The sequence below is a fragment of the Emydura macquarii genome, unplaced genomic scaffold (assembly GCF_026122565.2).
Source record: "Emydura macquarii macquarii isolate MOO-44397 ecotype Brisbane River unplaced genomic scaffold, CSIRO-AGI_Emac_v2 contig_2636, whole genome shotgun sequence".
Taxonomy (NCBI): domain Eukaryota; kingdom Metazoa; phylum Chordata; order Testudines; family Chelidae; genus Emydura; species Emydura macquarii.
The window spans coordinates 15,931,429-15,951,632 of record NW_027132773.1 but is presented as its reverse complement, the minus strand read 5'-3'; the positions used below and the strand labels follow the sequence as shown (position 1 = coordinate 15,951,632).

At 41.2% G+C, this 20,204-nt stretch overlaps 2 protein-coding genes across 8 annotated transcripts in view; one reads left to right on the top strand and one right to left on the bottom strand.

Moving 5' to 3' along the window:
* Window positions 1-20,204, top strand: part of IMMP2L (inner mitochondrial membrane peptidase subunit 2) — a 781,125-nt gene that overhangs the window by 146,876 nt on the left and 614,045 nt on the right. The window lies entirely within an intron of this gene.
* Window positions 11,473-11,888, bottom strand: LOC137163664 (large ribosomal subunit protein eL36). The gene has a single exon (XM_067563961.1). The coding sequence runs from the start codon at window positions 11,829-11,831 to the stop codon at window positions 11,514-11,516; it is 318 nt and encodes a 105-aa protein (XP_067420062.1). The 5' UTR covers window positions 11,832-11,888; the 3' UTR covers window positions 11,473-11,513.

Below are 20,204 nucleotides of genomic sequence, written 5' to 3'. Positions count from 1 at the left end.
GCTGTTCTGGATCATATCAATGGTCCATCTAGTCCAGTATCCTGTATTTTATATGAGTATGACCATGCACCTCTGTATTCACACTCTACATGCCTTTGTAATAATCTTTGTACATGATATGCATTGTGAGGTATTATTTGAAAATTAATAATGCACTGGTTAATATCATGATTAAATGTGTATAGTAACATTATATGTAAACTTATAAACTTAAACTGAAACTGGGTCTGAAATACGGTTACCACACAAGTGAGTTTCTCAGACAAAGGACAAGTTGATGCCTCTAGCCAGGTGTAATTCCAGTTGATGGTTGATCACCTATCAAGTGACTATTCTTTGGCAAGGAATGGGGGCAGGAACAAACAGATCTGCTTGTTAGCAAACAACAGGATGAAACCTCTTTCACCAAGAGATTCCATGACTCCAACCTCAAAGTGGGAATGAACTTGATCTAGGGGTAACCCACTTGAAATGAAAGTTCATTTCAAAGGGTGACTAAACTATTAAAGCAAGGGGCAAAATCACCATAAGTTCTCTCTCCCTATCCATCTCTCTCTTTCACCTAAGAAGACAAAAGAAATAGTCTTTGGAAGCAGATCCTAGTCTGAGAATTTGTTCAGCAATGTTACTGGGAACAAGTAGTAAGGAATTTCACCTTGAACCAAGCCTAGTTTGTTAAGTTTTAGTACTAGGAAGTATTTTATCTTTATGTTTCTACTTTAGTGCTTTATACTTGTACTCACTTAAAAACTATCTCCTTGTAGTTAAATAAATTAGTTTTATTCTTTAATCAAAACTAATTTGATGCTGTGAATTGTTTGGGTAACTCCATTTATGGTAGCAAATTGTTGTATATTGATTCTTTTTGGGCGGGGCGACAAACCTAGTACATCTGAACTGTCCAAGAGAGGGCTGGACAGTGCAGAACATACATTTTTTGGGGTAAATTCAGAACTGGGAATGCGTTGGGGGTCATCTTGCAAGAAGTAATCAAGGCTACTAGAAGCGAGAGAGTGACTGGTGTTTGCTGACAGGCTGGTGCGGTCAGCATTGCTGGAACAACGCTATGGCTATGCATGGACACTTAGGGTTTGACCTGCGTGCTGTTTAGCTGTTTGTGAGTGGCTCAAGTAGGAGCTACAACTGCAAAGCATTGTGAGGCACCCAAAGTTGCAGGGCAGGAGTGACACTACACTTCAGTGGTGTGATTTGCACCCCCAGAATGTCATAATGTGTATGTATATATTTTACTTACATTTTTATATAAAGCCTTGTAAACATCCCCAAGCACTTCACAAATTATACTCAGGATGCTCCATCTTGCTGCCTTGTCAAAGCTCTCATTGACTGTATTGGGAGCAGGATCATATCCATTACAGAGGAATCACTTCACATGCCACTTATTTGCAACCACTTCTGATGTGAAACAGTGTGACTGTTCATTAGTGCACAGCCTGTTACACAACAATTTAGGAGAGATACTGAAAAAGAATACTATACCCAAAAGAAACTGGTGGAAGAATTTAGTTTGGCCATAAGGTAATTTCCCAAGTTGGAGTCTAGCCAAGGCACTGGTATTTATATTTTCACTCTAGCACAACAAGTGCCATGGGATCTATAATTACAAAAAACATGATCAGGACCTCAATTTTATATCTCTTTGAAAGACAGAAGCATCAGCAGAAAAATGTGCCCTAACACCATGCCAGGGCATGGTTCAGTACTGACTCAGAATGAAGGACGCTTCTTAATAAATTACCCATATCATTTCCTAAACACCTGGGTTTTCCTTGGCAGTCTCCATTCAAATGCTGAGCATCCCCCACATGCTTAGTTCATAAAATTTGACCTCACATCCTTAGGTACAGTAGTATGGCTGCAGGCATACAACAGGCATGCCACATTATAGTTGTTCTATTAAAAAGAAAGGGGGCAGAGCGGGTTTCAAAGTGTTAAGCAAAGGCTTGCTTTTCTGTCTGGATTTTGTTAACCAGTCACACGGTACAACTGATCCTAAATACTCTTCCAAATTCTATGAAGCCATTGGAAAAGAATAACAGGATTGACTGGCTTCCTGTTCTGCAAATCTGTCACCTATTAAACACATCCAGCATGACCTGGATAAAAAGTAAGGTCTATGAAACTACACATTGAGTGACTAAAACTATACTTTTAAAAAATCAAGAGCTACCAATGGGTTATTTTGGAAAACAAAGTTCTATTTGAAAGAGACTTGTTTTGGTCAGGAGAATCATTTACAAATTCAGTGTGTAATACATATTTAATTTAGTGTCTTGGACATTTTATTTTGTGTGTGTGTGTAAGGACACTGTTTTAAAAGAGGACTGTATTGTTTAGATGTATAAGGCAGAAACTGCAGTGATGTATAACCATGTATGACCCTTGATAGACAGATCAGCAATTCAGCAGACTAGCAGATAATTAATTCTGTGTTTTTCTTCTCTTAGATTCATTGGAATTGTGCTTTTATAATGATTTTTTTAATTTTACATAATTCATTTGACTACCCACTTATAGTAGCTATTTACTCCTGCAGTCTACAAAGCGTATTTCTGAGCCAGTGATCTGACCTCTAGATGAAAAGTTTCAAGTTGTCAGGTACTCTCAAATCCATGGTTATTACCATTCAGCAATTAATTTTGACTGTCTTTGGCACTAGCTATTTTATGCTCTCACTAGAGGAAATAGATTCCATAGAAGTGTTATGAATACATAACACAGTAAGTGCACCAATCATATTGATGCCTAATGATGAGGGCATGTCTACATTACCACTTAGTGTGTCGCAAAATAGTGTGTAAACCTACGGTGCTTCAGTGTGCTGCATATTAACTGTGTGTGAGGACCCTGCTGCTGCACACTAAAAGTTCCTAGTGCATAGCACATCAGGGCACACTGGACTTATGGTTTATTACAAAAATCTGTAATACACTAATCCCCTCTTTTTGTTCTGTGACTGCAGAAGTGTCATAGTCCATTACAATATGTGCTAGCTACTTATGCTAACCAATCTGTTTCACCTTGCATGTTGCTGTGAGGCTGGGAGTACTTTTTCCAGACCTGAAGAAGAAATCTGTGTAGTTCAAAAAGCTTGTCTCTTTCACCAACAGAAGTTGATCCAACAAAAGATATTACCTCACCCACCTTGTCTCTGTAGATTTATTTTTTTAGATTTTAAAATATAATACTGTGTTTCAGTAACATTGTGAGTGTTGAACATGCAATAAAAATATAAGGAGGTTTGTGCTTGCTTTATTCTTATTGAAGAATAAGCATTGAGACAATTTCCTTGCTTCAAGCTAAATCTCATTGACCTAAGGCTTGGTGTCAGCCAATCCAGACAAAGGCTACAAAAGAAGCAAGGAATTTATAGGTTTTTCCTATGTATCTATATGTGGGGGAAAATGGTGGGAAAACAATAAAATATACTATGAAAGTTTTGATTGATATATAGAGAAGGAAATTAATTAATTTGCACACCTGGGTACTGTAACGAACATTTCTTTGTTTAGTTAGTTTTCATATTGTAGAAAAATGCACACTTTCCTTGAACTCTGAGACTAATTTAATAGATTCATAAGAGTTTAAGGCCAAAAGGGACCATTAGATCATCTTGTCTGACCTCCTGTGTATCACAGGCCATTATATTTCACCAAATTACCCCATATTGAGCCCAATAACTTGTGTTTCACTAAAGCATACCTTCCAGAAAGGCATCCAGTCTTGATCTAAAGTCATCAAAAGATGGAGAATCCATCACTTGCTTTGGTGGCTTATTCCAGTGGTTAATCACCTTCCCTGTTAAGAAAGTATGCTTTTTTTCTAATTTGAATTTGTCTGACTTCATCTTCCTGCCATTAGTTCATGTTATGCCTTTCTCCCCTACATTAAAGAGTCTTGTAGTACCCAGAGTTTTCTTCCTGTGAAGGTAATTATATACTAATCAAAGCATCTTTACCAAAAAAAAAAAAAAAACCAACAGATTGAACTCTTCAACTTTCTCAACATAAGGTATTTTCTCTAGCCCTTGAATCCTTTTCATGGCTGTTTTCTGAACTCTCTCCAATTTGTAAATGTCCTTTTTAAAATGTGGACATCAAAAGTGACTGTAGTATTCAAGTTTCGGTCTCACCAAAGGCATATACATAGGTAAAATAATAAAATCAGCTACCGACTTCTACGTACTACTCCCATTTATACATGTAAAAATAGCATTAGCCCTTTTTGCTACAGCATTGCACTGGGAACTCATGCTGAGTTGCTTATCCACTATGAACCCTAAATCCTTTTCAGGGTCACTGCTTTCCAAAATACAGTTCACCATTCTGTAGGTATGGTCTTCATTTTTTGTTCTTATATTGGCCCAGATTACCAAGTGTTTTCATGTTTACTTCCAGATCATTGATGAAAATGACTAATATCAGGTATAGTTCCAATCTCTACAGAATCCCACTAGAAACACTCCCATTTGATTCTGGTGCCCCAATGACAATGGACTACTCCTTGATATCTGTAAATTAGCAAGTTCTTAATCTATTTAGCATGTGTTTTATTGATACTGTACTGTTCTAATTTTTTAATCAGAATGCTGTGTGATACTGTATGGGAACAAAGTATAAAAGCCATATAGTGCATATTGTTCTCACACTGTTACTAACTTTCATTGCAGGGTTTTGGTAGTTGCTTGTGGCTGCAGAGTTCTTTTCTGTATGTTTTAAAAGCCACAGTTGTGGAAGGGTTTTTCCATTTTTACCCTTTATACTGGCAGTTTCATTGTTTTTGGATCATTTCAATAAAACCAAGATGACTCAGCTAAAGGTTGCTGTAATAATATATCTGTATTGAAATAGTAAACAGTGAATGAGATATTTCAATTTCAGAAAAAAATAGAGCGGTGGTGTAGCATTTAATTAGTTCTCGTATGGACTCCTTAGTTTTCCTAAAAGGAGAAAATGGTGGATAATGCTGGATAGTACTGTCTATCTGATACATGTTATTAATGTATTAATAAATGTGACAAGGATAAAAGTATGAAATAATTCGAATTATAAAGTGCAATAGTGTTAGAAAAACCAAACCACATGCATGTTGAAATGGCACATTTAGGTCTTAAGACCTGCCTGAGGTCTTAAAAAGTTATTTAAATCCTGTTTATTGTCCACTATGATCTGAAAATTGCAGTACTTTGAATCTACTGTGTTCTTATGGACATCCTAGGATCAAGAGGGATCTCAGTATATTTGCTTCTCAAACCAGATAAGGCCAGTGAACATTGTAGAGACAATAGTCTCAATTTTCCAGAGGGGGAGGATGTTGCATGCATCATACTTTATATCCCCCAAATGCTGTTGCTTTGGGTTATAGCTTTTGAGAAGACAATTTCCTTGGTGCAGGAAAAATACAGGAGTCATAGCCAATGGAGTTGAAAGGGGAAAAGATACCCATATTAAAGCTAAAGTTGTAAGATTCTTCAGTTCAGACCAGCTAACACTATGGAAGTTATTGCTGATTCAGTAAACGAATGGGTTTTTTGCTAAATATTTAGCAAGACCTAATAGTGTGAGCAGGAAGTTCTCTACTACAAGCTCCCCACAATCTTCCACTTCTCATTTTACTCAAAAGAATGATCTGATTTCTAATCTTTGCCAGAGGCTTACTAAAACTTTGAATAGCATTTATAAAGTGTTAAGATGTCTTAAGTATATACACACTGATAAGGTATAGCCAAGTGGCTATGAGAGAGTCACTGAAGGAGGATGTGTAAGCCTCAGATTGGTCAGAGCCCTGTTCCCAGCCAGCTGGGAAGGGGTAACCTTAGGTTAATGAGACCACCAGGGGCTAATTAAGGGCCTGCCTAAGACCTATTAAAAGCTCTTGCTCCAGAGGATGGAGGGAGTTTGGAGCTGAGAGAATGAGGAGCCAGGAGCTGAAGGAAGCAGAGTGAAAAACCAGAAGCAGGAGTGGACTGGGGACAGAACCATGGTAGGGGGAAGTTACTACTACCAGGAGGGTGACTACTAGAGTCTGGGGAGGACAGCGTGGGGAAGCAGCCCAGGGAAAAGATTGTAGCAGTTTAGGCGAGCCAGCAGCGTGGGCTGCTGCCATCAAGGTCCCTGGGCTGGTGTCCGAAGTAGAGGGCAGGCTTGGACACCCCCCACCTGCTGCAGCTGGGACGGCCAAAGCTCTCCCCAGAGAAGGGGTGAAGACCCCACGGGCCCAAGGCAGGGTTATAGGCTACGGTGAGTGTTGACCGCTGAGGGAAGCACCGGACCCAGGGGCACTGGATGGATGCCCCGTCAAGCATCACACCACAACACTTTATCTGTTTCTATGTTTTTACATCAAGCTAAGGATTTTTCCCAAGTGTCTAGTCTGCTTTTCTCAAGAAAAGTGATAATTTTCCATAAATATATTATCCTTTTGGACCCTTCATCCCTGAATATGTCACCTGTTACTCATAGGAAAATGCACTTAAACAAAAGTCAAAGATGTAAGGGAGAAAGAGATCTACCTGAAATTCTTTTTCTTCTATAGATATTAAAATCTTATTTGTAAGTAGATGATCATAATCAAGACAGGATTTTGACCGTACTCTTCTCTCTCTCTGATGTTTTAGCTAGCTAATAGATTAATAGATTTTAAGCCCAGAAGGGACCATTGTGATCATTTAGTCTGACCTTCTGCATAACACAGGCCATGAGACTTCCCTGAATTAATTCACCTTTCAATTAGAGCATATATTTTAGAAAAACATCCATTTTTGATTTGAAAAATTACCAGTGATGGAATATCCACCACAAACCTTGGTAAATTGTTCCAATGGTAAATTATTCTCTCTCACCTCATTTCCAATCTGAATTAATCTAGCTTCAACTTCCAGCCACTGGATTTTCTTATAATTGCCTTTACTAGATTGAAGAGCTCTCTATTACCGAATTTCTCTTCCCTATGGAGGTACTTAAAGATTATGATCAAATCACTCTCACATTCCAGGGTACAGTCCAGACCAGTGGGGGGCTGTGTCACCACTGCCCTGCAACTTTGACTACCTTACAATGCCTGCTGCTGTAGTTCCCTCCTGGGCTGCTCACGAATGGTCCTCCAGCATGCAAGAAATACACTCTGGGTGTCTATGTGTAACTGCAGCCTGTCAGCCACACTTGGGTTATACTCTGGCTCTCATCAGTCTTGGTTTTTACTGCAGAGTTTTCCCCCAGAAATGTCCAGAAATGCCCAGCTCTCTCCTAGATGGTACACATATTTTAAGTCCATTATGCTTTTATGGGAAAAATATGTCAATTTATTATCTCAAATAGTTAGTCAGACATTTCAGTTTGAACACACTGGATTAGACAAAGCAGTAAAACAAGTTTATTAACTACAAAGAGAGAGATTTTAAGTGTGTACAAGTAACGAGGCATAAAAGTCAGAAATGGTTACAAGAAAAATAAAGATCAGACGTTTACAAATACCTAATTTAACAAATTATAATAGATTCAAGTAAAGTTTCTCATCACATGTTTTCAGCAGATTACTGTCCAAATCTCTCAAATCAATTAGGCAGATTTTAATCCATAACGTATGCCATGTTAACTTTGTATCATTCTAGTTTATTAATCAAAATGTCATGAGGTACCAAGTCAAGAGCCTTACACAAATTGGAAGATATTACATCAACACTATTACCTTTATCAACTACACCTGTAATCTTATAAAAAGAGATAACAGATTAATTTGACAAGATCTAGTTTCCATTAACCCATAATGTTTGACATTAATTGTATTAGCCTCCTTTAATTCTTTATTAATCAAGTCCCATATCAACCATTATATTATTTTGCATGGGATTAATGTCAGGATGATGATAATATCAGCCCTATCATTTCTCTTCATCCCAATTACACTTTTAAAATATTGACACACAATATTAGCTTTCTTCCAGTCTTCTGAAACGTCCCCAGTGTTCCAAGGCTTATTAAAAATTACATTAATGGTGCACAGAGGTCCTTGGCCAGAGTCTTTTAAAGCTCTTGGTTACAAGTTATCCACCCTGCTGGTATAAAAATGTATAGTTTTAGTAGCGACTGTTTGACATAAGAATGACCATACTGGGTCAGGCCAATTCTCCATCTAGACCAGTATCCTGTCTTCCAACAGTGGCCAGTGCCAGATGCTTCAGAAGAAATGAATAGAACAGAGCAATTATTGAGTGATCCATCTCCTGTCATCCAGTCCCACCTTCTGGCAGTCAGAGGTTTGGGGACATGTGGAGCATGAGATTGTATCCCTGACCATCTTGGTTAATAGCCAGTGATGGACCTATACTCCATGAATTTATCTAATACTTTTTTTAACCCATTTATACTTTTGGCTTTCACAATATCCCCTGGCAAAGAGTTTCACAGGGTTGACTGTGCATTGTGTAAAGAAGTACTTCCTTTTGTTTGTTTTAAACTTGCTGCCTATTAATGTCATTGGGTGACCCCGGGCTCTTGTGTTACGTAAAGGGGTAAAGAATACTTCCCTATTCACTTTCTCCACACCATTCATCATTTTATAAACCTCTATCTTATCCCCACTTAGTCATCTCGTTTCTAAGTTGAACAATCCCAGTTTTTTAAATTTCTCCTCATGTGGAAGCTATTTCATACCCTAATCACTTTTATTGCTCTTCTCTGTACTTTTAAAAAAAATTGTATTATGTCTTTTTTTGAGATGGGGCGACCAGAACTGCACACTGTATTCAAATTGTAAGTGTATTATGGATTTTTATAGTGGCATTATGTTTTCTGTTTTATTTCTCCCCCCCCCCCTTTTTTTTTTTTTTTTTTTTAATAGAATCACTGAAGATGTCCTGCTCTGAGCAGAGGGTTGGACTTGATGACCTCCTGGGGTCCCTTCCAACTCAAATCTTCTATGATTCTATGGTTAGGGTTGGAAGGGACCCCAGGAGGTCATCTAGTCCAACCCCCTGCTCAGAGCACGACCAATCCCAACTGTATCATCCCAGCCAGGGCTTTTTCAAGCTGGGCCTTAAAAACCTCTAAGGATGGAAATTCCACCACCTTGTAGGTAACCCATTCCAGTGCTTCACCACTCTCCTAGTGAAAAAGTTTTTCCTAATATCCACAGTAGACCTCCCCCACTGCAATTTGAGACCATTGCTCCTTGTTCTGCCATCTGCCACCACTGAGAACAGCCTAGCTCCATCCTTTTTGGAACCGCCCTTCAGGTAGTAGAAGGCTGCTATCAAATCCCCCCCCACTCTTCTTCAGACTAAATTAGCCTTGTTCTGCCAGCCTTTCCTTATAAATCATGTGCCCCAGCCTCCTAATAATTTTCATTGTCTTCCGCAGGACTCTCTCCAATTTGTCCACATCCTTTCTGTAGCAGGGTGGCCACAACTGGACACAGTATTCCACCTGTGGCTTCACCAGTACCAGATAGAGGGAAATAATCACTTTCCTCAATCTGCTGGCAGTGCTCCTACTAATGCAGCCCAATATGCTGTTAGCCTTCTTGGCAACAAGGACACACTCTTGACTCATATCCAGCTTCTTGTCCACTGTAACCCCAAAGTCCTTTTCTGTAGAATTGCTGCCTACCCAGTCACTCCCCAGTCTGTAGCAGTGTGTATGGATTCTTCTGTCTTAATTGCAGGACTCTACACTTGTCCTTGTTGAACCTCATCAGATTTCTTTTGGCCCAATTCTCCAATTTGTCTAGGTCACTTGGTATCCTATCCCTACCCTCCAGTGTTTCTACCACTCCCCCCACACTTAGTGTCATCCACAACTTGCTGAGGGTGCAATCCATCCCATCATCTAGATCATTAATGAAGAGGTTGAATAAAACCAACCCCAGGACTGACCCCTGAGGCACTCCCCTTGATACCGGCTGCAAACTAGACGTCGATGGTTCCTAACATTCTGTTAGCTTTTTTGGACTGCTGCTGCACATAGAACAGATGTTTCAAAGAACTACCTATGATGACGCCAAGATCTTTTTTGTAAGTGATAACACCTAATATAGACCCCATCATTTTATATGTATAGTTGAGATTGTTTCCAATGTGCATTATTTTGCATTTATCAACATTGAATTTCATCTGCTTTTTTTGTTTTGTTTTGTTTTTGCACGGTCACCTAGTTTTGTGAGATCCCTTTGTAACTTTTTGCTTTGGACTTTACAAGGGGTTCTCAAACTGCGGGGATCTGCGGGGTCATGAGATTATTGGGGGGGGGTCTTGAGCTGTCGGCCCCCATGCATGCCAGGGCTCTGGCTGTCAGTCCAAGCCCTTCAGAGCTGGGTGGCCAGAGAGCAGCAGTTGTTGGTCAGGTGCCCAGCTCTGAAGGCAGCACTTCCCCTGGCACCAGTGCAGAAGTAAGGGTGGCATGGCATAACGGGGGGGTCATCACAGCCTGAAATATTTTCAAAGGTGGTCCCTGCAAAAAAAAGATAGTTAAGTCCAGGGGTTGTCAATCTTGAGTCATTTTGAATTGTCTGCAAAGTTTGTCACTTCACTGCTTACATCCTTTTCCAGATCACTTATGAATATGTTGAACAGCCCAGCTTCCAGTACAGATCCTTGGGAGACCCTGCTATTTATCTCTTTCGATTATGCAGTGGTCCCTAGGGCTGCCCCTAAAGCCACATCACTCAGTCTTACTCTTATGGTGGGCTGGAGCGGGTCAATTATAAAAAATAGTATATACATTTTGTACACAAAAGAATGTTCACAATAAGGGAAAATATTTTCAAGAGTGTTATTAATATTTTTATTACAGTTTGTACAAAAACAATTAGCTTGCCTTTGCATGGTAAGTAACACCTTCTTCATTAGTGTGAACTCTGGGCTTGCTTCTGGCTGGAAAGAAATTCAATGTCAAGCTCCATGGTGGACTCATGTAGTCTCAGTGACTGATGCAGTTGTTCATCAGTGATTCTTGATCTCATCTGAGATTTCAGTAATTTCATTCTTGAGGTTTGCTCACATATATAGGTGCTGCCAAAGATGGTAAACATTTAAAGAGCTATTTTTTTAATGTTTGGATAAGTGTCCTTGAGAAGGGCGACATAGAAGTCAAGAAGATTGTTTGACTTGAACAAGTCTTTCGGAGCATCACTTGTAATTTGGCCAACACAAGCTGATAAGAAGGCAGGGCTTCATCTACGTCAGCTTCAAATGGATTTTGAAAAAGGCGAATGAATATCTTTGGCAGTTCATGGAATCTCTCCTTGAAGTCAGTCTGCAACATTTCCAGTGCATCAGCACACTTTTCTACTGGAAATGGGACTCCTGGTGCTTCAGCAGACATTTGTTGAAAAGTAGGCAAATGAGCCATGTTTCCTTCCTTCACGAGTTTTACAAGCACTCTTAATTGAACTTTGAATCCCTTTACATTGAATACATGTTTTTTTTTTGTTTTGTTTTGTTTTGTTTTTTTGGAGTCTCACAACACACTTCATTGAGTTACAGGAGTTTGTGTAGCTTAATCCTTCTTGGCAGCAGCCTTCCTCATGGCTGCCAGGACATTGCTGAGCTCTTCCCGTTTCCGCTTGGCCCGAATGTGAGTACCAACCCTTTTCTTTATGAACTTCAGAGCACGTTTGTCCTTGGAAACTTTCAGCAATTCCATAGCACGTTTCTCATAAGGGGCAAAGCCACAGACCTCTCTGATCATGTCTCGCACGAATTTAGTGTGTTTGGTCAGGCGCCCTCTGCGGCGGCACTGCCGGGGCTTGGACACGTTCTTCGTCACCTTGTGGCCCTTGCTCAGGCCGACGGCCATGGGGTAGCGGATCGCCATGTCTGCCCCTACTCGAACGGCTCCACACCGGAAGGAAAAGGAACGAGACCGCGCGGCATGTTGCATATGAGTTTTCCCTTGCCTTGCAGCTGTAGATTAAGGAAGTTAAAAAATTCTGTTACATCAGTCAAAAGGACAAGGTACTATTTCTATTCCAGATTGGTTAGCTCTGGGACAGTTTTGTCCTTTGTCAAGAGAAATGTGTTAATTTCAGGAAGCAGTTTGTAAAAACGTTTCAAAACTCTGCCCCGACTCAGCCATCGCACTTTTGTGTGGTACAGCACATCTCTATACACTGAGTCAAGATCAGAAAGAAATTCCTGGAACTGTCTGTAGTAATGACAGTTTGCTTGGATAAAATTCACACATGATACAACAACCTTCATGATGGAACCGCATTACACTATTTTGCAGCATAATGCTTGCTGATGAATTATGCAGTGGATTTGTACTGGACGTGTGAGACCGCGTTCATCCATTTTCCTGTTTATGTGACCAGTAAGTCCCTTTGTTTTACCAACTATGCATGGAGCACCATCAGTTGTCACACTTGTTAACTTTGCCCAGTCTAATGCCAAAACAGCCATTGTTTCGCAAAGCTTTTCAAAACTATCCTCACCTGTCATTATACCCTTGAGGCTTTGGAGACTAGCAAGCACCTCAGAGAGGCCTAAATTAGAATCAACTCCACCGATAAAAATGATAAGCTGTGCCATGTCACTTACATCATTACTTTCGTCAAGTGCAAGCGGGAAAAAAAGTCAGTTTTTAGATTTTTTTTTGGAGCTGGATAAACATGTTATCCCCCATTTCTTCAATTCTTCGCATAATGCTACTTGAAGAGGAGAGACTTACAGAAATGAAGGCTTTTTTCTTCTCCAGGCACACCTCTTCAGCGACTATAGTCATGCACCACTTAACAAATTCTCCATCTGTAAAGGGACTCCCGCTGTCCACAATCAGTTTAGCAACATAAAAATTGGCACGAAGGGATGACAGATTCTCCTCCGATTTCAGTTTCAAAATGTTTCGCTGTTTTGATAGTCCGTTTTTAAGTCTTGCAATTTTGTCAGATCACACTTTTCCTTGCAGACTATCATATTTTTCTTTGTGATGAGACTCAAAATGTCAGTGAACATTGAATTCCTTGAATACAGACACAGACTCTTTGCAAATGAGACAAACGGTTTCCTGTACTGTAAAAGAAATAATCATAGAATCATAGAGTTGGAAGGGACCTCAGGAGGTCATCTAGTCCAACCCCCTGCTTAGAGCAGGACTAACCTCAGCTAAATAATCCCAGCGAGGGTTTTGTCAAGCCGCAGCTTAAAAACCTCGAAGGATGGAGATTCCACCACCTCCCTAGGTAACCCATTCCAGTGCATCACCACTCTCCTAGTGAAAAACTTTTTTTCCTAATGTCCAACCTAGACCTCTCCCCCTGCAACTTGAGACCGTTGCTCCTTGTTCTGTCATCTGCCACCATTGAGAACAGCCTAGCTCCATCCTCCCTGGAACCCCCTTTCAGGTAGTTAACCGCTGCTATCAAATTCCCCCTCATTCGTCTCTTCTGTAGACTGAACAAGCCTACTTCCTTCAGCCTCTCCTCATAAGTCTTGTGCTCCAGCCCCCTAATCATTTTTGTTGCCCTCCGCTGGACTCTCTCTAACTTCTCCACATCCTTGTTGTAGTGGGGGGCCCAAAACTGGACACAATGCTCCAAATGCGGCCACACCAATGCCGAATAGAGGGGAATGATCACTTCCCGTGATATGCTGGCAATGTTCCTACTAATGCAGCTCAATATGCTATTAGCCTTCTTGGCAACCAGGGCACACTGCTGACTCATATCCATCTTCTTATCTACTGTTACCCCCAGGTCCTTTTCTGCAGAACTGCTGCCTAGCTCGTCGGTCCCCAGTCTGTAGCTGTGCATGGGATTCTTCAGTCCTAAGTGCAGGACTCTGCACTTGTCCTTGTTGAACCTCATCAGATTTCTTTTGGCCCAATCCTCCAGTTTGTTTAGGTCCTTCTGTATCCTATTCCTATCTTCCAGGGTATCTATCACTCCCACTAGCTTAGTGTCATCTGGAAACTTGCTTAGTGTAATTTGTCCACTCTTGGTTAAACACCCTGCATTTGGAATCAGTTTTTCTCTTCTCCTTCTTAGACATATTGCAAGTAAACTGAAGGCTTCAAATTTAATGTGTTCTTTTGATTCTGGTTTTTTTTCTTTTCTCCTCCTTCTCTCCTCGCCAGTCTTTTTCCACTCATAACTCCCACACCGGATATCAGTGTATTCGCTTTTTATATCCTCATGCTCGGCTTCCCACTTAATTCATAATTCTACCTATGACAGGGACACTGAGCCCGGGAAAAATTATGCAGCCGCCAACTGTACAGCAGATTTTTTTTTAAACAAAACCGTCTGCCTGCTGTTAAAAGTAATTATTACTAAATAATAAAACCTGACTATATATACATTTTAACAGTTATATTACAAAAGAAAAACAGATTCCTGTTTAAAAAACAAGCATGAATGCATGATCTGACCCATTCTCTGGAGATTTTACTGGCTTATGTTATATGTTCAGTTATTAAGGGCCGCATGTAATTGTAATGCCACTGGACTCAGCGGGCTGGTCAAAATGTGTTGGCGGGCCGGATGCAGCCCGTGGGCCGTAATTTGGGTACCTCTGCCATTGTGGATTCTGACAATTTATTCCTACCCCTTTTTTCCTGTCTTTTAACCAGGTACTGTCCATGAGAGGACCTTCCCTGTTATCCCATGACTGCTTACTTTGCTTAAGAGCCTTTGGTGTGGGACCTCGTCAAAGGCTTTCTGAAAGTCCAAGTTCCTTATATTCACTAGATCACCTTTATCAGAGGGTGATATAAGTGATAAGGTAGATACCACAGTTTGTAGTTCTGCAATTTCATATTTGAGTTCCTTCAGACCTCTTGGGTGACTACCATCTGGTCCTGGAGACTTATTACTGTTCAGTTTATCAGTTTGTTTCAAGACTACCTCTGCTGACCTCTCAATCTGGAAGATTTCCTCAGATTTGTAATGTAAAAAGAATGGCTCAGGTGTGGGGAATCTACCTCACATCCTCTCCAGTGAAGACTGATGAAAAAGAATTATTTTAGCTTCTCTGCAGCCATTTTGTATTCCTTCTGTGCTTCTTTAACACCTTGATCGTCCAGTGGCCCTTTTGATTGTTTGGCATGCTTCCTGCTTCTGCTGTATTTTAAAGAAATAGCTGTTAGGTTTTGTGTTTTTTGCTAGTTGTTCTTCAAATTCTATTTTGGGCTGCCTAATTATACTTTTACACTTGACTTGCCAGAGTTTATGCTTCTGTCTACTTTCCTCGGTAGGAGATGACTTCAAATTTTTAAAGGATACCTTTTTGCCTCTAACTGCCTCTTTTACTCTGCTGCATAGCCATGGTGACATTTTCCAATCCTCTCATGGTTTATTCTTTATTTGAGCTATATGTTTAATTTTAGTCTCTATTATAGAGTTTTAAAATATTTTCCATGCAGTTTGCAGGCATTTCATTCTTGTGACAACTCCTTTTTACTTTCCATTTAAGTAGCTCCCTTATTTTTGTGTAGTTCCCCTTAAGTTCTACTATGGTTTGTTTCTTTGCTATTTTTTCCCCTACAAGAATGTTACATTTAATTATATTATGGTTGTTGTTACTGAGCTGTTCAGCTGTGTTCACCTCTAGGACCAGATCCTGTGCTTCACTTTGGACTAAATCAAGAGTTGCCCATCACCTTGTGGGTTTCAGGACTAGCTGGTTCAAGAAGCAGTCATTTATAGTGTCTAGAAATTTTATCTCTGCATCCCATCCTGAGATGACATGTACCTAGTTTCTAGGTGGATAGTTGAAATCACCCATTTTTATTGGGTTTTCTGGGTTTTTTGTAACCTATTCCTATTGCTATATTTTTATTATTTAAGCATGGAATTTCAATCCATAGAGATTCTGTGGTACAGTTTGATTCATTTAAGATTTTTTTTTATATTTGACTCAGATGTCTTTCACATATAGTGCCACTTCCCATCCAGTGTGACCTACTCTGTCATTCCCATATATTTTATACTTATTTTATTTTATATATGTCCAGTTGATTATCATCATTCCACCAAGATTCAGTGATGCCTATTATATTAATATCTTCATTTAATACCAGGCACTCTAGTTCACCCATCTTTGTATTTAGACTTCTAGCCAATGTATACAAGCCCTTACAAAATTTGTCAATATTTAGTTGTCTGTCTTCATGTGATGTAATTGAATGGGACTCTTTTTTCATTTGACTGTTTCTTTTAATTTCCATCACATACTTGATCAACTTCTTTCCTCTCCTCTTTATCAGGATATAGATATCCACTTTAATGAATCCTCCCTTAAAGGATATCTCGCTCCAAACTATGTGCTCCTCCACACCTGTTATCTTCTCCCCCAGCCCTTAATTTAAAAACTCCTCTATTACCCTTTTAATTTTACATTCCAGCAATCTGTTGTCATTTTGATTTAGGTGGAGTCCATCTTTCCTGTATAGGTTTCTTTCCCAAAAGATTCCGAAGTTTCTAATAAAGCTAAATCCCTGCTCCCAATACCATTGTCTTATCCACACGTTGAGACCCTGTAGTTCTGCCTGCCTAACTGGCCCTGTGTATGGAAATGGAAGCATTTCAGAGACTGCTACATCCTCCTTTGTTACTGTTGGAACGGAAATCATCATTATATTGTATGAATACATCATATGGCTTTTTCTCAAATGCAGAACACAGATATTTATTGGATGCTTCCAGCTTTTCTGAATTGTTATTGATAACAATAGTAATGGACCTTTACATTACTTCTTTGAGTACTTGCTTATATCGATTCCATTCTAGGTGTAAACACACCCACGTGCATGGTGACTGGAATTTTTTTCCCTTAGCAGAATCTGTAGGGCTGGCTCTGGCACCCTTTGGAGCCCCGGTCTCATGCTGCAGTATATGAGATGTCACTGGCCCTGTGCCTCCGTCAGTTCCTTCTTTCTGCCCATGATGGCCGCTGGCACCCTCTCTCTCTCTTTCGCTTGCTGTTGCAAGTGTTCATAACTTGCCCATAGTAGTTATAATTTAGTTGCTTTCTTTTTTTTTTTGTCTAGCAATTCTGTATATAGTCTGTATTTGAGTTCTAGTCTGGGAGCACTGCCCTTTGGCCTTTCCTCTGTCCCCAAGGGTAGTCACAAAATGCATGGTGGTGGTGGCTGCACACCTAAGGCACCGGAGAGTGCAATTTTATCCTTACCTGGTGTGGTACGGTGTGTTGGCCCCCGGTGTTTATCGGTGTAGGCTGCGTGCATGTGTTCCTGTACAGATGCTGTCCCAGCTCTGATCAGGAAACTGAGACGGCTCTCACGATGGAATGAATCGACACAACCACGGATTAGCTGAGCAATGAAGGCACCCAGGCCAGGTTTGTTGCGTGCGGCACAATAATAAGTAGCCTACAGAGTATCTCTGGGTCAGTTTCGTATAGGCAACGTTACATAGGCCACGGCCCAGTGGCGGGACTTTCCGTTATCCCCTAGACCGGACGTCAGTATTCCCTCTGACACCCTCTTTTATACATTGTTTCATACAATTTCAATCTGCCCCTTTTGACATAGGTAGTTGCCACCCTCTTGACGTAGTCGAATACCACTTTTTTCCGTTAATTGGCTGATTTGGGCAAAACAACTCCATTTATCACTTTTTAGTCATTTCTATTCATCAGTGTCATTCTAGGGTGTTAGTATCTTGGTACCTCCTATACCTGCTACATAATTTAGTATTTTGACAGCACTTTCCTGTGCCAATTTCAGCTAGCTTGGTTTTTTCTCTTATACTCCTGTTCACTCGGTTTTTTCCACTTAGGCCTTTAACCTGTTTCACAGGCCTTAAACTCTCATTTCTTACTACACCTGGATGACTGGCTAATCAAGGGCAAGTCCCAGTCTCAGGTCCGGAACAGCCTAAACCTAATTTGGGCCATTTGGCACCGTCTTGGCCTAACAATAAATGAACAAAAATCAATGTTATCACTGGCCCAGTGAATAGAGTTTATCAGGGCAGTCCTCGACTCTACCCAAGCCAGGGCCTTCCTCCTAGAGCCTCGATTCAAAACCATGTCAGACCTCGATATGCACATCTGTGCCTTTCCCTTCACAACAGCCCGGACTTGACTCAAGCTACTAGGTGATACAGTGGCTTGCACATACGTGGTACGCCATACACGTTTAAGGCTGTGGTCATTACAGTCATGGCAGGCCTTGGCATATACCCCAAGCAGACACCATCTTGTCAACTCTAAGTTGGTGACTGAACACCTATTTGGTGATGCGGGGCATGCCCTTCGAAGGGTTAGTCTCCTCGATCACCCCATGTATCTGATGCCTTGGACATCGGATGGGGGGCTCACATCAGCATCGATCACAGCACCCAAGAGACCTGGTCGCAAGAAGACTGCAACCTCCACATAAATGTCAAGGAGCTCAGGGGAATATGTCTGTCTTGCCAAGTATTCCTCCCCTTCATGATGGGCAAAGTAATACAGGTTCTGACGGACAATACTGCTGCAATGTTTTACATCAACAGGCAAGACGAAGCCTACTTTCCGGCCCTGTGTCAAGAGGCCATGTGCCCATGGAACTTCGTCATTCAACACAATATTCATATCATGGCTTCTTATCTCCCAGGAGCCAGGAATGCCATAGCGGACCTCCTCAGCAGGTCCTTCTTACCTCGCCACGAACGGTCACTCCACCCAGAGGTGGCCAACATGATTTTCCGAAGGTGGAATTCTTTCCAAATGGGCCTTTTTTGCATCCAAACTGAGCAACATATACCACCAGTTCTGTTCGATGTGTGGGCTTGACGAGGGCTTGCTGTCTGATGTCTTCCTTTTATTGTGGACGGGAGCACTCCTGTATGTCTTCCTGCCGATATCACTTATACACAGAATCCTGTTGAAGATCAAGAGAGACAAGGTGGATGTGATCCTCATAGCTCCCGCATAGTCATATCAGCATTGGTTTTGCACTCTGCTGGAACTGTTAGTGTGCCCTATCCCCCTACGTTGGACCAACCTCTTCTCCCATGGCCAGCTCCTACACCCAGACCTAGGATCCCTACCCCTGATGGCATGGAGGCTGAGTGGGTAAACACTAACGAATAGGCATGCTCGTCCCAGGTCCAGCAAATCCTGATGGGCAGCAAAAAATCCTCCACTAGGATGTCGTATCTGGCCAAGTGGAAAAGATTCACCCGTTGCGCATTAGGCCAGAAAAATCTCACCTCATCAGGCATCAGTCCAGTCTATACTAGACTACTTGTTGGATCTGAAACGTCAAAGCCTTGCTAATTCTTTGTTAAAATCCATCTGGCAGCCATCTCTGCATTTCATACTCCGATCCAAGGGAAATCAGTTTTTTCCCACTACATGATGGTTAGCTTCCTTAAAGTCCTGGAGAGGCTTTACCTAAAGTTTGGGACCTGTTCCTCCCCTGGGATCTGAACCTAGTTCTATCAAGGCTCACAGGGCCACCCTTCGAGCCTTTGTCTACCTACTCCTTGTTGCTCCTTTCCTGGAAAGTGACCTTCCTGGTAGAAATCCTCTCAGCATGAAGGGTTTCTGAGATTACGGCACTCACCTCTGGGCCACCAGACACAGTGTTCTATAAGGACCGCACCTGACCTTTTACCCAAGTTGGTGTCTCAGTTTCATAATCAAGAGATATTTCTTCCAGTGTTCTTTCCAAAACCGCATAGCTCGAATGAGGAACATAATGGCACATACTTGATGTCAGGCATGCCTTAACCTTCTACATTGAAAGGAGAAAACCTTTCCATAGGACCATGCAACTCCTTGTTGCAGTGGTAGAAAAATGAAAAGCTTACCGCTTTCCTCCTAGAGGATCTTCTCATGGATAACTTCCTGCATCAGATTCTGTTATGAGTAGGCAAATGTTCCTCTACCAGAAATTGTCACAGCCCATTCCACAAGGGCAGAAGCCTTTTCGGCAACTTTTGTGGTGCAAGTACTGACAGAAGACATCTGTAAGGCCCCTACCAGGTCCTTGGTCCACACCTTCACGTCCCATTATGCCATCATCCAGCAGGTGTGGGACAAGGCCAGCTTTGGCAGAGCAGTGCTGAAAACGGCGTATCTTTGAACTCTGAGCCCACCTCCAGGGATACTGCTTGTGAATCACTTCGAATGAAATCGACATGAGCAATAACTCAAAGAAGAAAAGATGGTTACTTACCTTCGTAACTTGTGTTCTTCGAGATGTTGCTCATGTTCATTCCATGACCCGCCCTCCATC